Here is a 15,602-nt window from a genome sequence, read left to right as displayed (position 1 = left end):
TTTTGGTATGAAACCACAGCAGCGGGTAACAAACACTGATTTAGAATGAGAGACCTCTCAGATAAGAATTGGACTCCACACATATGCATCATTATTTGACAAGTCAAAAAGATTTGGGAAGTGAACTTTCCCAGGTCTTTTAATTGGGTAAACAAATTCCCCAAGTCGATTTACCTCGTAGCCATTTGGAGTCGTACTTCACGGTACGAAGCACTGGGCTGCTCTCCCCAAGACTACGGTAAATCACAGCATCACTCGCTAGGAAGTCTGTCATGGTTGCCGAGTAGAAATCACCACCTGAGAGGAACACAATTCTTTTTTTAAATGCACAACAAATGAAATTAATTCCCCATGTCTATTTTTAACCCATGACTGCACATGACTTTTCTCAACCTTTAAGGAGACTGAACAGATGTAGGGACTGTGCTGCTCTCAATAACAGTGTGAACTTTGTGTAAATGTCATTGGAAAATTGGCAAGATTGAGGGCAGGTTTAGTGATCCTGTTACTGGCCCCAGCTCACGTGTCTTCCTGTCCACAGTTACTCACCGGCGAAGAGGCCGACGTTAGACTGGCGAGACTCAAAGGGACAGCGAGCCTGACCCACAACCTCCTCACCATCTTGCTCCAGTGTGGACATCTGGTAGAGAGGGAAGGGTGGAACAATGTAAATGAGTGTAACAAATGCGATTCAAACTGGACAAAAAGTATTGTAAATCTATTTGCAATTGTTACATTTACATTATCATGCAACTAATCTATTCAGTCTGTTCTCCATTATATCAGATTAGCTTCACGGCTAGCTAACAAGTTACAAAGAAGACAACTTTAACCGCTAAAGCTGCCCTGGCACTGAGCAGCCTTAACACACACACCTACATTAATATGTGTGTGCAACTAAAGCTGTGTCATTTTCTTCTCTGTGGGGGCACACTGTATGTGAAACATCCACCATTTTTACTATGGCTGCTGCTCTTGCACGGTACTGTGACTCCACTGCTACTGTGTGATTTAGAGTTTCTAGGCTTTCCTCTCCTGGTCTAGCTGCAGTACCACAGCTTGCTCACACAACCTCTGTCTTGGATCCAGCTGGCCCAATGGTGAGCGTGTTTTGTTGCGATCGTTTTCCACGGAAAATGCACTCTGTGCAAAATAGATCCTTCACCACCCACACCCCAACACATCAGCCCCCTTCACCCCATCATCATGCCCCTACTGTCCGCTTTCCTAGGAATGGCGCATAGAGGTTTCATGATATGATTTACACCTCTGCATGGTCTTCCCAGTTCTCTGGGTAGTCATAGCTCCCAGGTTTTTCTCAGCCAGAGGGAAGGACAGCAACAGGGAGAGAATTTGTTCAGGATATAGTGTAAATCAGTCCTCTTCCATAGGGAATCTATCCCGGAAAAAGGTAAAAGCTCTGCCGTGGTCTGTGTAGATTTAACCAGGTTGGAAGTTAGATTTACAGACAGTAGACGTTACGTCTCCTCTTTCTAAAACCACACCGTGAATCATGGCCCAGAACAGTGATGTCATCTTCTCAGCTCAACCGCATTCCTTTTGTTCTGATGGACTAGCGTGAGTCTATCGACACACCGTTGCCGTGATTACCGTATCGCTATACTCATATTGTATGTTTCCACTTAGCCAATACCTCTCTCTGGCACACATTAGGTTGTTAATCATTTGAACAGTCAGATAACCATGGAGACTAAATGGCGTGAGATCCTTCATGGAACTCAAGTAGTGTTTCCCCAGGGGAATCTGAATCTGGTTTCCTGCCATGTTTAGAGCATTCTCTCCCTTGCTCTCTTTCCTCCGGTCTCTCCCTTAGAGAATGACATTCTCTTGAATCTCCTGCAGTTGGACTTTATTCCTCAGATTTATTCCTGCGGAAAGACTATTGTGTTTTGACCATTACAATCCCAGATCTGGTTTAAATCAACAGGGGTCTGCCAACCTCTGTTGAGTCTACATCTTGCTCCAACAATACCCAGCACCCGAAAGCCCGCTTGAGATGACTTCTGTTTTGCATGTTAGGACACCTACGCCAACATTTGCAAGCATCTGCTCTGACGTCAGTGGTCCTACCTTTTAAACTATCTCTCGATGCATAAGAAGACACTCTGACATCTAAGTACATTTACACCAACCGTCATTTGGTTTTCAGCCCAGTGCTGGATACGGGGCCGTGGTCAAAAGTGTGACTGAAGCGTAATGTCCTACCTTGTAGTTGCGGCATGTAGGGTTGAAGGCGTTTGTACCGCACGCGAATAGTGTCTCGTCGTTGCGCGGCACCAGCACTTTGATGTAGTTGTAACACTCATCCTGTCAAAGAGAAATTACTGGGTTTCAGAGGACAACAGTATGACTGTACTGGCTGCTAATGACATTACCCTGACTGTAGTGTCATTGCAGAGCTTATGTACTGAACAGCATGTTGTTGATGTACTCACATGCGCTGCGCACACGTACACACACACACAAACAAACACTAACACATGCACCCCTACATGCACGCATGCACACACACACTTTCTCAGTCATACTACTTTTTGTATTCACTTCACTCCCATAATCCCTGTGCTGAACCCTGTGGTTTCACTGGAGCACTGGGAGGCTGAGGCTGCCTGTGTCATAGACTGGGTGCGGGCTATAACCTGTGGCGCTGCTTTTCATAAGCAATCTGTGCTATTGTTAGTAATACCCACATCAATAACAAGAGAGACAGACAGGGAGAGCATACTCACACTGTTCTTCCCCCTCACTGTGCATTTCTCCACATCCTTTGTCTTCCAAGTCAGTTTCTGAAACACACAGACAGACAACCAGCTGTCAAGCCCAGATACTTTTCTCATCCAGCCATTCAAGCGCTATTAGGAGACAGCTGTGATGAATATCTCATTGCGTTCAATAAAGCATCTGAGAAACAAACAAAGAAATGGACAAACATCTGAAAGACCTGAGGCGCTGTGCACGACTGTCAGCACACTAACTAAAGACAACAGTTCTTAACAATACCTTGCATCTCAATGGTGACATACAATCACAAGAAAATTGACCTGCAATGCATTTCTATGGGAAGTAGATGGGCTTAATGTTAACTATACATAGTCCGGTTGGTCCTGCTTGACGTTCTAATCTCCCAGCGTCAGACTTCCAGGGGTCTCCTCTTGGGGAACTAATAGAACTAGATTCCTCAACTTGTTAACCAGGTTGCCTGGTAGAAGGTTTAATGCACTGCCCACCAGTGCAGACGCACTGTTCCACAACCGACTCACAGAGTGGTGATTTGCTGACCCCATTGTTCTCCCAGCGGGAGCTCCTAACTAATCAACACCACGAGGCATGCTGGGAAATAAGATGTGAACAGCTTTCTCTAGAGACTAATGTGAAATATATCCTATTTTGCTCTCAAGACTCACCTCCTGGGCTCTTCTCACTTCGTTATTGAAGATTTGATATGATAGAATAGATAGAATAGTTGTCAGCAATATGCTAATAGATCCCCCAAGCCCTCTAGCAGAAGTGAGGTGGAGTTAGCTAATTATTGCTCATACCCGTCCAAGCTTTTCATTTATCTCTGAGGGGTAATCAGGATGGGCCTGGGAGTAGGTCGGGGATTATGCTTGAAACTGGGCCAAAGGGAAATAATAGATCCATGATGAAGCAGTAATAGGCTTTTGATTATATGATCTCACTGAGAAATATATATTTTGGGGTAGTAGGTTAACCCAGTGGTCAATATGTTTTGGCCAGTAAACGAAAGCAAGACAATTAACCCTAATTTCTCCCAGGCTGTTGGTTTAAATACGAACATCTCAACATACTAGGTAAATGGCAGTAACAAAAACTACACATAGAAATACAGCTCCGGAAGAAATTAAGAGACCATTGCCCCTTTTACTTTCCTTTCCAAAAAAATTGAAAAGGAAAGTTTTGAGTGAGGAACAGAAGCGTTCAATTTGCAGTGGTCTCTTCATTTGAACCCTTCTGTGCCTCACTCAAAACCTTCCTTTTGACTTTTTTGAAAAAGTTGCAGTGGTTTCTTAATTTTTTCCAGAGCTCTATATACAAAAGAATGTATATATATATAAATATACACCGATCAGTGTGGGTCCCCATTTTGACGCCAAAACAGCTCTGACCCGTCGAGACATGGACTCCACTAGACCTCTAAAGGTGTGTTGTGGTATCTGGGACCAAGACGTTAGCAGCAGATCCTTTAAGTCCTGTAAGTTGTGAGGTGGGGGCTCCATGGATCGGACTTGTTTGTCCAGCACATTCCACAGATGCTCGATTGGATTGAGAACTGGGGAATTTGAAGGCCAAGTCAGCATCTTGGACTCGTTGTTGTGTTCCTCAAACCATTCCTGAACCATTTGTGCTTTGTGGCAGGGCGCATTATCCTGCTGAAAGAGGCAACTGCCATCAGGGAATGCCGTTGCTATGAAAGGGTGCATATGGTCTGCAACAATGCTTAGGCAGGTGAGACGTGTCAAAGTAACATCCACATGAATGGCAGGAACAACGTTTCCCAGCAGAACATTGCCCAAAGCATCACACTGCCTCCGCTGGCTTGCCTTCTTCCCATAGTGCACCCTGGTGTCATGTGTTCTCCAGGTAAGCAACGCACACGCATCCGGCCATCCACGTGATGTAAAGAAAAATTATTCATCAGACCGGGCCACCTTCTTCCATTGCTCCGTGGTCCAGTTCTGATGCTCACGTGCCCATTGTAGGTGCTTTTGGCAGTGGACAGGGGTCGGCGGCTACGCAGACCCATACGCAACAAACTGCGATGCACTGTGTGTTCCGACACCTTTTTCTATCAGTACCAGCATTCACTTTTTCAGACATTTGAGCCACAGTAGCTCGCCTGTTGGATCGTACCACACAGGCCAGCTTTCGCTCCCCACGTGGATAAATTAATATTGGCAGCCCGTGACCTTGTCGCTGGTTCCCCACATTTCCTTCCTTGGATCACTTATGATAGGTACTGACCACTCCAGACCAGGAACACCCCACAAGGGCAGCAGTTTTAGAGATGCTAGTCTAGCCATCATAATTTGGCCCTGGTCAAAGTCACTCAGATACATTTTTCCAGCTTCTAACACATCAACTTTGAGAACAGAAAGTTTACTTGCAGCCCAATATGTCCCACCTTCTGACACCTACTGGGTTTGCCACTGATCAACACAAAAAGACGATCATTTCAAAGTAAAAAAATATACATATATTCACCCCTTCCGTCAACATATATCAGAAACTGCAGCCATTAATCAATTTGAATAAAGTCTCTACCAGCTTTGCAAATCTGGACACAAAAATATATGATAATTTTTTTTGGAAAATTACTCAAGGTCTGTCAAGTTTGATGGGGACCTATGATGAATAACAATTTTCAACTCTTTCTTTGAAATGAGGTTTGGGCTTTGTCCATTTTGTTTTTCAGCCACTCCAGTTTGCCTTTGGCTGTAAGTTTGGGCTTACTATCTTGCTGGAATCTGCATCAGACTGAGATTCTAGGAATTTTCTGTTCTTTGTTGCATCCATTTTGCCCTCTATTTTCACAAGCTTTTTAGGCCCTCACACAGAGAAGCATCCCCACAGCGTGATGCTGCCACCAGCAAGCTTCAGGGTAGAACTGAGGCCAAAAAGCTCTGTTTTGATCTTACAAGACCCTATAATGTTCCTCCACTTGGTCCCACAGTCTTTCACATGTTGAGATTAAATGTGAAGCACACTTTTGTGAAGAACCCAGCCTATGGTTTCAGTATGAAGAATGTATCCTCGCTCAGCCGCGAACAACTAACTCTCAATGGCCCCAGAAGTATGCTTTACACCCAGATACTCTGCTTTTGAGAAAGTTCTAAACAGATTCACAATCGTGCCATATTCTCTCCATTTCTTAATATGGATTTAATTGTGCTCCAGAAGATATTCAATGCCTTGGAAACTGTCTTATACCCTACCAGTGATTAGTGCTTTTTGAGAACCTTATTGCATATTTCATTTGTAAGTAAGGAATTTTACACAACAACTGTGGAAACACCCAGAGACAGATGTATTTAACCTGAAATCACGTGAAACACCTAAATTGCACACAGAAAGACTCCATTCAAATAATGATGTGACTTTTGACAATTGGTTGCACTACAGCTCATTCAGATGTGTCATTAGCAATATAGTGAATACTTATGTTATCAATTATTTTCTGTTTATATAAGTAATTGATTTAAAAACAACTTTAAAATAACATTTTATTTTTCACTTTGAAATGTTTCTATGTTGATCCGAGGCAAAACTGTTGAATACAGCATTTTGATTTCATGTTGAAAAAAACAAAAATGTGTAAAATTACAAACAAATTACACAGTTGATGACCAACACGCCATGCAGTGCACATTATATACTATTTCAGTCCTATACAACTTTCAAGAGTTTTTAGATAAAATAGAATGCTTCGACAATATTCTGCCCTACTTCAGGTATTTCCACTGCAATCAAACCCAAATCAATAACACTGGATCTCATTGGTGTTGAGAGGGTCCCTTATGGGAATTACTCATGCTGTAAATGAATCTAAATACGATAGGGACAAGCAAACACAAACCCAGGCCTTAAAGTGCTTTTTATTTAAGTGCAATCATGTTTGACAAATTGGATTCTGATGGAAGAGAGTGCAGCACTTTAAAACCAGGATTGCACAACATCATTTTTATTGGATATCTGTCTTAGGTAAAATGGCTTAGTATCTGCATGATTGAAGAGATTGGCTGACTCAGAACCACAGACATAAACTTTTCAGAATAATGCTTCTTCATAAAAGTTTCTTAAACCAGTAGAAAATGTATGCTATAAAACCACGAGCAACTACCCTTAAGTCCAGGCAGCTGCAATGACACACTGACTCATGACTTCAAGGATCTTACAGAAATTCATGTAAATTTGTGTGACAACATGAGGTGAAGTTGTCTTACCTGTTGTGAGACGATCTGCTCAGAAGAGGCACTGAGGCTGACAGCAAACACATGATCCCTGTTAGAGATCAAAGGTCAGAAATTATTTTAAGGTAAAGACTAGACACCTAATTTCTTCCTGAAACTCAACAACACTGCACCGCTCCTAATATCCAAGGTTGGTTAGATCTTTTTAACGCAGTACAATATTTTTAGTATAGGGGAGCTCTACAATCGATATTATTGATACAAAGACAAAAAAGAGATTGAAGGAAGAGTCAACAATAAAGGGTGTCAATGCAGTGTCCAAGGCAGTTGAACGGTGCTCAGAGGCTTCTTGACTGACCTGGCTGCGATGTAAAGCATGTGATTGATCCGGAGCATCCTCTGGAAGTCTAGGCCCAGTCGTACAGTATTGTTGTCCGACATGAGGCCCTGGAAACTGGGGTACAGGTAGGAGTCTACATGGAGAAAAGGAGTAGCAAGCTGAGCTCATCTTCCCAACTACAAACCAGGCACTAAAAGAAATGAGGGGTGTGAATCTGAAGATAGGGTGTATTCAATAAGAACGATATATTGTTAATAATGAATAGTTAACACACTAATACTAGGTCTTTAAACAATGTAAACAAAACAATTTTGCTATGTTCCAGAGGTAAGACCATTTACATTAACCCATAAGCACTAGTCCCCTGTTTTTACACAAATATATTATCTTTTTTGAAACTCTACACACCACCCTTTGTAAAGCGTAATTGTCAAAATATTGTCATGTAGAACATATTGCCATTAAATATCCCAGACTTGGAGGTATAAACACTAACAAGTATAATCACTCAACAAGTAATCAGGATGATGGCTTTAATAAAAAGGGCCACATGAAAGCTTAAAAGTTTTTTGTAACAATGGATGACAAAATCAGAGAGAGAGGCGGAGGATAAGGAAGAATAAGAATGAGAGGTGGACAAGGTAGAAGAAGAAGAACATTGCTCCGTACTGAAATTCGTAACACTGTACTTGACCATGTTCTCGAACCTGGGCTGAGATTACAGCTAAACCAGAGCTGTAAACCTCTCTGACTATTGTGCTGACCAGGAATGAATTTGTAAATTCACCTAATGAGGAGGATTTACCACAGACTCCTTAGCCTAGCTTGTGGTCGGTAGAATGGCTTGTGAGCATCTTAAAGCAAAACCAAACACATCTATGTGTTCCAAAAAAATAGTTACTCATGAGTGTGTTGCTCCAACCATTTGGTCATGGCGATTGTCTATGTATCAAGACAACCGCCACTGATGACCTGGACAGAGCCGGCTATGTCTGAAGCTCTGTGTGAGCTCTGTATGAAACTCTGTCTGAAGCTCTGTGTGAGTTCTGTGTGAGCTCTGTACTCTGAGCAGAGAATGGCAATGACCAGCGCGCTCCCCTGCTCTCCCCTTTCAAAACCAAGTGTTTCTGTCTCAAACGGCTCCATATTTACACACGTCTTAGTGATGTCTGTCTTGTTAGATCACCCCACTTCAGCAAAATGATCGCAAATGTTACATTTTGATTACATTTACCATAATGGTTTATGTCACCTGGTTTGCAATATTCAGCTGAACACTTTACAAGAATAATGATGAATAAGTCGACACATAATGACATGACCAAATTCAATCCCACCTGTGTGATGATAGACTTGATTACTAACAGTGTTTTCCTCTTATGGGACTGGGGGATTGTTTTAGCCACCAGCCGTCTGTTGTGCTTGAAAGCGGCAGTTTTTAATAAATGGAATACTTTCACAACATTATTGTCTAGTTCCACTTTGAAAGCCTTTTAACTGAAAAGTCAGATGCATTTGAGCCAAATGTGTCATTTTGGGTGAGAAGTCAGAATTTTTATATTTCAATAAGATGTGAGTTTTGACAAGTGTGTTCACAGTTTTGAGAAAATGTAGCACATATTCTTGGTACGTGTGTTAACAGTTGTGAAAAACCTGTTTTTCCTATTTGTCCTTTGCCCCAAATTGGCTACAGACGCCCAGATTGTGTCAGGTGGTTGTTATGGTAGGTGATCCCATGACTGTGTTGCGCTGGTAGAGATAATACTCTTCATTGTGTAACCTAAGAGAGGGAAGCAGGAAGCCTCTCCATACCATACGTTTATCACAAGAGAAAAAAGATGCAACCAAAACAAGTTGCTAAGTATCTGTGGAGGATGGTCTCTTGACCACAGTGTTTTCCACAGCGCAGCATCTGACTATTAACCAAAAGGTTGCTAGATTGAATCACTGAGCCAGTTGGGCGCAGGATCTGTATCTCTGTCCTTCACTGAGACAGTTAACCCCAATGAATCCTGTAAGTCACTCTGGGTAAGGGCATCTTCTAATTACTAAAATGTTTATAAAAATTTTATAAAACATTTTTAAACATTGCAACAAAGCAGGTCCCACTGAGGTACTTAAAGTGTTATCTCAGGCGAGTGGCGATGAACAGCGCAACGCTGTGGGCCAGAAAGGAAGAAGAATATAGACCCACTTCTCGGTGGCAGCATGCAACTTTTCACCCCAACTTCCTTTCTTTTAAAGTTTTGAGGTACGTGTTGCCACAGAGGCCTCTAGTAATCCTTGGTGAGGGAAATTAATCTGATTCAGAACATCGCTGGGCGCCGTGAGCGGTTCTGCCACGCTGTCACCTACAGACCAGACCTAGGGACAAATGATCCTCATTATACCTGACATGAGTTCCACCTGTAGAACTGTTACTGTGGCTATTTCTGCTAACGGCCATGTTACACTTCTCCAGATGTATCAATTACAGCCCCCATTTCAGTCATTGGGCTGTTTCAGTCAGATTTTACATCAATGGGATGTCCTCACCACACCTCCCTTTGGTAAGGCACCAATGATTGCCTTTGTGGCACAATCAGACACCATGATGGCATGAAGATGAAAATAACTGTTTAGTGCCTTTTCAGTAAATAGTGTTAATAATGCTTTTCAAACGACCGCCTTATTGCTGATTTGTCAGAGGAAAAACACAATAGTAGTTTATAATAGCAGTTTACGTAACTAATACAATGCGCTGCCCCTTCATCCCCCGCAGAGCTAAATGGTTACCATTGCATTATGACGGGCTTGCACTCACGTTCTCTCCCCACAATGCTGATTGGCTCCAGGTCCTGGGGGAAGGGTGTGGCTCCTACGGCTAGGCTAGGTAAAAGCGCTAAAGCCAGGCCCAGCATCAGGAGGGGGAGGGGCCTTGGCATCCCGGTCACCAGCCTCATGTTGGCAGTGGTTCACCACACCTCACCAGAACAGCATGGCCAACAGCAGGCACCGCCCCTTAGGAGAGAGATTCAGACACAGCTTAATACCTCGTCTCTAAAACTGGTTTTAATATATTATCGGTTTCATAACGCTGGCAGGACCTCTGATCTACAGTGGCCATTGGAACTTGAGTTGGAACGTTAAGCTGTCAAGGTCAAGGTCAAGGTAACTTATCCCCAAGGGGCAATTTACATTGCCATTAGCATGCAATGCTCAGTGCCAGTGCAGCAACGTGATTGACTTTGAGCTGATTTGTGGTGATGGACATTTGTGCAAAACACAGAGGGAAAATAGGCATATTGAGTGAAAATATAGAAAAATAGATAGACAGAGAGAAGAGGGCAAGTGAGAGTGAGCTGAGGCCACCAGGGTCCTGACTACCGGGACACCTGGCCCATTTAATCCGAGCTTTCAGTCTTTCACAGGTGACTTCACACAATTAACCAGCGCCACCACCAGGGAATGCAACTCCCTCTGTCTGCACCATGACACCGGGCCCAAGGGGAGACGTTTGATACCAACTTTCACATAACGTGGAAAAACAAAATAGAATTTTGTTTGAATAGATGAGCAAAATTAGCACCTCCTGTCAGAAGGTCAGAGGATAAAAGTTTGAACAAAGTTCTCTCTATGCAATATTAAACAGTTATGTAAGCTATGCGTCAGGCTGGAATTGTCTCAAAATGCTAATTTCCCGCTTGATTTCCTGAGGTGCGAAACAGACAGATGGATGCGTATGGTGCAGGGATTTGATTATATAAAATGAATGCTGTGACCTGCATTGTGGCACCAAATGAATAAGGGCAGCGTGTCCTCTAAGGCTTCCTACCCAGCACAGCCCAGGTTGGAGAACTGCACCAGCTTGGCAATGACATCCCACAAATCTTTGAAACGGGGAGGCGAAAACAAAGTCAACAGAGATATGAAGCGCCATCAATATTGATAACGGTCCACCTCATTCAGATTCCAAAGAGATGGCTACACTTACAGCGATGAGGTCAGGCAGTGATCACAACGTCATGAATCGTGGGGAGACAGTGTCTGCCCTTGTTTACCTCGTGAGTTGCAGCCTCCGGTGAGTTCTGCCTGGGCCAAGAGGAAACGCCGCCTGATGGATAGGCCTGCTGTTAGATTGAAGCAAGATTTTCAACATCTTAAAGGAAGCTGCAGGGAGCTTGAGCAAACAGGATAGGATGAGGCGGCTTCCTGTCAGAGCAGATCAAATAGCAGGTCCTAAACACGCAACTTTCTAGCCTGAACCTACTGTTCAAGCTCATTGTCCTGGGTGTATACTGTGATGGTCGAGCAATGCCTGTAACATACACAGTATAGCCTAACTATAACATTCATGGTGCTCATGCAAATTACTGAGAGAACCAGATTATTTATTTTTTAAATAGACACAGGAAAATATGACATTATTGTTATAGTTGTCTCACTGCTGACATTAACATGGATGGACTAAACCAACAATCAAAAACATGTAGAATACAAAAAAAAGAGGTTATGGAGACCAATCCAATATCAACAAACACAAGGTAGTTATCCAATGGCCAGAAGCCAGGAAAATGTGGAGATAATTCAAAAGACAAGTACACTGCCTCCAGCTGCTTATGCAAGACAGACATCAAGATTCACTGGGCCTACAGACCCTTAAGCCTCTGGGCCGTTTATGGATTTCTACACAAAGCCACAAAGTGGATGAGCTTCTTGGAGTTCATCAGGCAGCAATTCAAAAAAGTTGCTGTATTTGTTTGTGAAGTTGAACACATGTTGAAGAGCCTTACAGCTGGGAATGGATGTGGAGTTTGTGGAAATGGAAAAGTCTGGGACAAACCGCCCACCATAATCCAATTCAGTCCTAGCTACAATAATGCTATGTAAAACAGCATAACTCCCTTTGATCTGCTGCTTACACTGTTGTCCTGGGGTTTGTGTGGAGACGTGGTCCTGGTGGTGGGGATTTGGTCAGGATGCCTCATCTACACTGGAGCTTGATGAGAGTGACATAGTACAAAGAACCCTATCAAATCACATCATGACTTGAAACCTTCTCTATGCGATGCGCATACATTCTTTCATGATGGGTGAGCCTTCGACTGCCACTTTAAAATGCAGTATACATAGATGGTCTGCAGAGAAATAGCAGCGTTGCTATGGAAGTTGCAGAAGGTACAGAAGCACAGAGGCTCACTCTCTGAGAGACCCATTAAGTGAACAGTCTTTTAGATGTGGTTTCACAAACATCTTTAGGGCTGCCTCTCCAACTGCCCAACACTCCAAAAGATACTTTGTCCAAAAATAAAGTATAAAAAAAAAAAGCTTGAATTTACCAAAACTATTTGCCAGTGCAGCGGGATGTTCTGAAAACAAGGTACATGGTCTAATTCAGACTAAACAGCAAATCTTAACTTAAATAAATCTGTCTTGTTACAAGCAACATTTTCTCACTGCATAGGCAGGTGTCTTTGCTTAATTTAATTACTACGGACCTTATTTTTTAGCACACATTTTTTTTTTTTTAGCACACCATTATGTACATGAGTACGTAATGGCTGTGCTGTCTATTATCACAACCCGGAAATTATTTGGGTTCTTCTCAACGGAATTGTTTTTAATTGCACACAGGCATGATTGAAGATCCAATTCTAGGGTCCAGCTGTTACGGCCCCGCCTAAAGACACTGGACCATTCCATAGCAACACGTGAGCAAACCATCAGAACCCATCAGAAATGTGTGGCTCTCTGTCTTCTTCCTTTAATCAATCACATTCTACAGAGCAAATGGATAAACAGGCCGATGATCTGACAGCTGTCGATGGGAAATAATCCACTGCTTATCTCGGCCCACACTCTCTCTGTGTTCTTTTTTGGATGGGAGGCGTGGGATCATTCTGTTTTTAATGAACTGGACTTGTTAAGCCATCTGGGAGTTGCTGGCAGTTGGGCCTCAGTTAGGGCAGGGGGATTGTGGGCCGCGGAGGCCGTCCATTGATTAACGGGCCTTCATTTGGATTAGACCACAGTGCAAGTTCTGTGATTTGATGAGATGTCCTCAGTTCGGCCATTTTTCAGGGCTTTTCACGGCACTGTGCAAAAAAAAACTTAATGATAAGGAAACAGGAGCCTTTATGAGAGGTGAATGGGGCTGTGAAATCATCTTCAAAAAGCATCCATTTTCATTCATACATAAAGCTTGACGAGTCCATCTTTATGACGCAGCCCCGGTTTGGCCAGGGACCACTGTTCCATAAAAAGATACCCATTAAATCTGTAATGCCAGTTCTATCCTCAATCAACTGCTTTTGCACCTGTTTGCTCCAGGGCGTCTATTTTCTGCCAACACCTGCCATACAAACTAAATAGAGGCACATTATCCAAGCAGACATATACCCTGTAATATGCATTGACCCCACAAACTGAACAGTGCTGCTGTTTCATTGGGCTGGAGGCTAATCCGCTTACTGGTCTGGATATTAGGGAAATAGCTAGCAAACACCTCTCACCTTCCATCTGTGTGCATGGATGAGCCCACCTCCCGTATACATGGGCCTAGATAATGAGGGTGCATGTCCGCAGCCTCCTCTGTCATTTCAGACATGATTAGGCCCTTTACCCCGTGCTCTCCACAGACCATTACACACCTGGGCTCTGCTGGGGAATCGGGGGACTCACACATCACCATGGCAATGAGCAGGAACAGGGGCCAGATGATCTGTGGCAACATGAGCGAGGTCTAAGTGTGTAGGCCTTTGTGGATGCGTGTCTAGCTCATCTGGGAAGAACAGAACAGTGGAGCACTTTACTTTAAGCGACCCCACGATTATTACTGTGAAATGGCCATTGTTCTGGTTCATAAAGAACCAGAAAGTAATTCAAGTGCATGGAATTCAATGATCAATAGCTATTCTGTGTGGGAAAAAAAAAGACAGACCCGGTTATAATTTCTCATATTCTAGGTAATCAATTGACTGATTCATTAAATGATAACAGAAAGAAATCACAAATCGTAGCTGGGGAAGCAACCAATGAATAGTTCTGAAAGACCGAAGTCACTTAAAACTTTCTCTGTCAGCTTTTCTTCCTGACAAACAAGTTGGACCGATAACCCCTAGCCCTAGATTATTTGTTGTGCATGAACAGCTTCACTGGAAGAAAATAAACCAGAGACATGCATCTTGTGATCAACCTGGCGTTACAAGAGATTCCATTGTTAAGCCTCGACAACATCGTCCTTACCCTACTTTTTCGAGGGTCCTTCTGAGAGTCAGTATCTGAGCGCTGTCCCATGATGCACCATCACATGGCTGATGGTCAACCACTGTGCACAGAGACCGTTTTCTAGTCAACCACACAATTGTCCGCTCCCCTCAGTAAGTTGCAGTCAGCTGTCTGCAGCTGAATGTTTGGGTCCTGTAGTCTTATGATCCTTCCTACCCCTCTGAATTCACTGACTAGAATGTGTTAGATGCTGCTTGGGAAACAAGCCCGTTTTACTAAACTGACGGCCATTACAAATCCCTTCACGGCCCCTGTTACAACTTCACTAAAAGGATTTCCAATGGCTAACCACGCCGATGTCGCCAAGGCAAATTGGAATTGGGATCAAAAAGCATTGGGTAGTAACTGGGAAACAGCCGCTGCAGGACAGAGAGGTTTCTATGGGTGATCTCAGGACAACTTCTACTACATGCTGGTGGTGCCAATATTTGCCCCTAAATTAATTTAAACCCAGCTCCAATTAAAAGAGTCTTTGCAAGCTTGTGTAACATTTCAACCACATCCAGCAAAGCTTCAGGCCCTGACTTTCACAGTAGCTTAAAACACTTCAGTTAATTTTGAATTCTACTTTTGGTTGGTGCAATAAGGCTAAAGATCAGAGTGAGAGCGGCAGCGCAGACAGCCTATGACCCACCTAGTTCTGTGAATTGAGTCAACATTTGATCTAAAGGGCCGGAAACGTAAATCTGCTGTTAAAAAACAGCATGTCGGGGGAAGTTGATAGGGAATATCAGAGGTTGTGCAGGTACAAATAACAAAGGGGTTCAAGGGGACCTCTGTGGCAGCATTCCAGAAAGCTCTACAATAATGCTTGGTTGAAAGGGAGACAACTGTCTCACCTTTTGGCACAGAAATAAATAAAATCAATGGTCCCTATAGTCCCTTATTTCTAGAATTAGCATGTCAAACTGTTAGTGAGTCAGTGTCTTGGAATCTCTCCTTATATTTTTTATCTGAGCAGTGTCACTGCCAGTTTGATGGAGGGGGGAGGAGACGGGGGGCAAAATGGCTTCAGTGATGAGATATGTCTGTCAGTGGAGGTCAGG

General features: G+C 43.2%; 1 protein-coding gene across 5 annotated transcripts in view; it reads right to left on the bottom strand.

Annotated features, from left to right (window-relative positions):
* The window catches only part of sema6e (sema domain, transmembrane domain (TM), and cytoplasmic domain, (semaphorin) 6E), a 145,392-nt gene that overhangs the window by 30,610 nt on the left and 99,180 nt on the right, over nt 1-15,602 (bottom strand). For all 5 annotated transcript variants that reach the window (XM_010904159.3, XM_010904163.3, XM_010904164.3 and 2 more), the window contains 7 exons: nt 10,094-10,290; nt 7,309-7,423; nt 6,984-7,041; nt 2,751-2,807; nt 2,227-2,328; nt 550-640; nt 175-297 (listed from right to left, as the gene is read on the bottom strand). In XM_010904159.3, coding sequence (XP_010902461.1) covers nt 175-297; nt 550-640; nt 2,227-2,328; nt 2,751-2,807; nt 6,984-7,041; nt 7,309-7,423; nt 10,094-10,232 — 685 coding nt within the window. In that variant the 5' untranslated portion in view covers nt 10,233-10,290. The remainder of the gene's footprint in view (nt 1-174; nt 298-549; nt 641-2,226; nt 2,329-2,750; nt 2,808-6,983; nt 7,042-7,308; nt 7,424-10,093; nt 10,291-15,602) is intronic.

Source organism: Esox lucius, chromosome 20 (genome assembly GCF_011004845.1).
Source record: "Esox lucius isolate fEsoLuc1 chromosome 20, fEsoLuc1.pri, whole genome shotgun sequence".
Lineage (NCBI taxonomy): Eukaryota > Metazoa > Chordata > Actinopteri > Esociformes > Esocidae > Esox > Esox lucius.
This window is presented reverse-complemented; position numbering and strand designations above follow the sequence as displayed.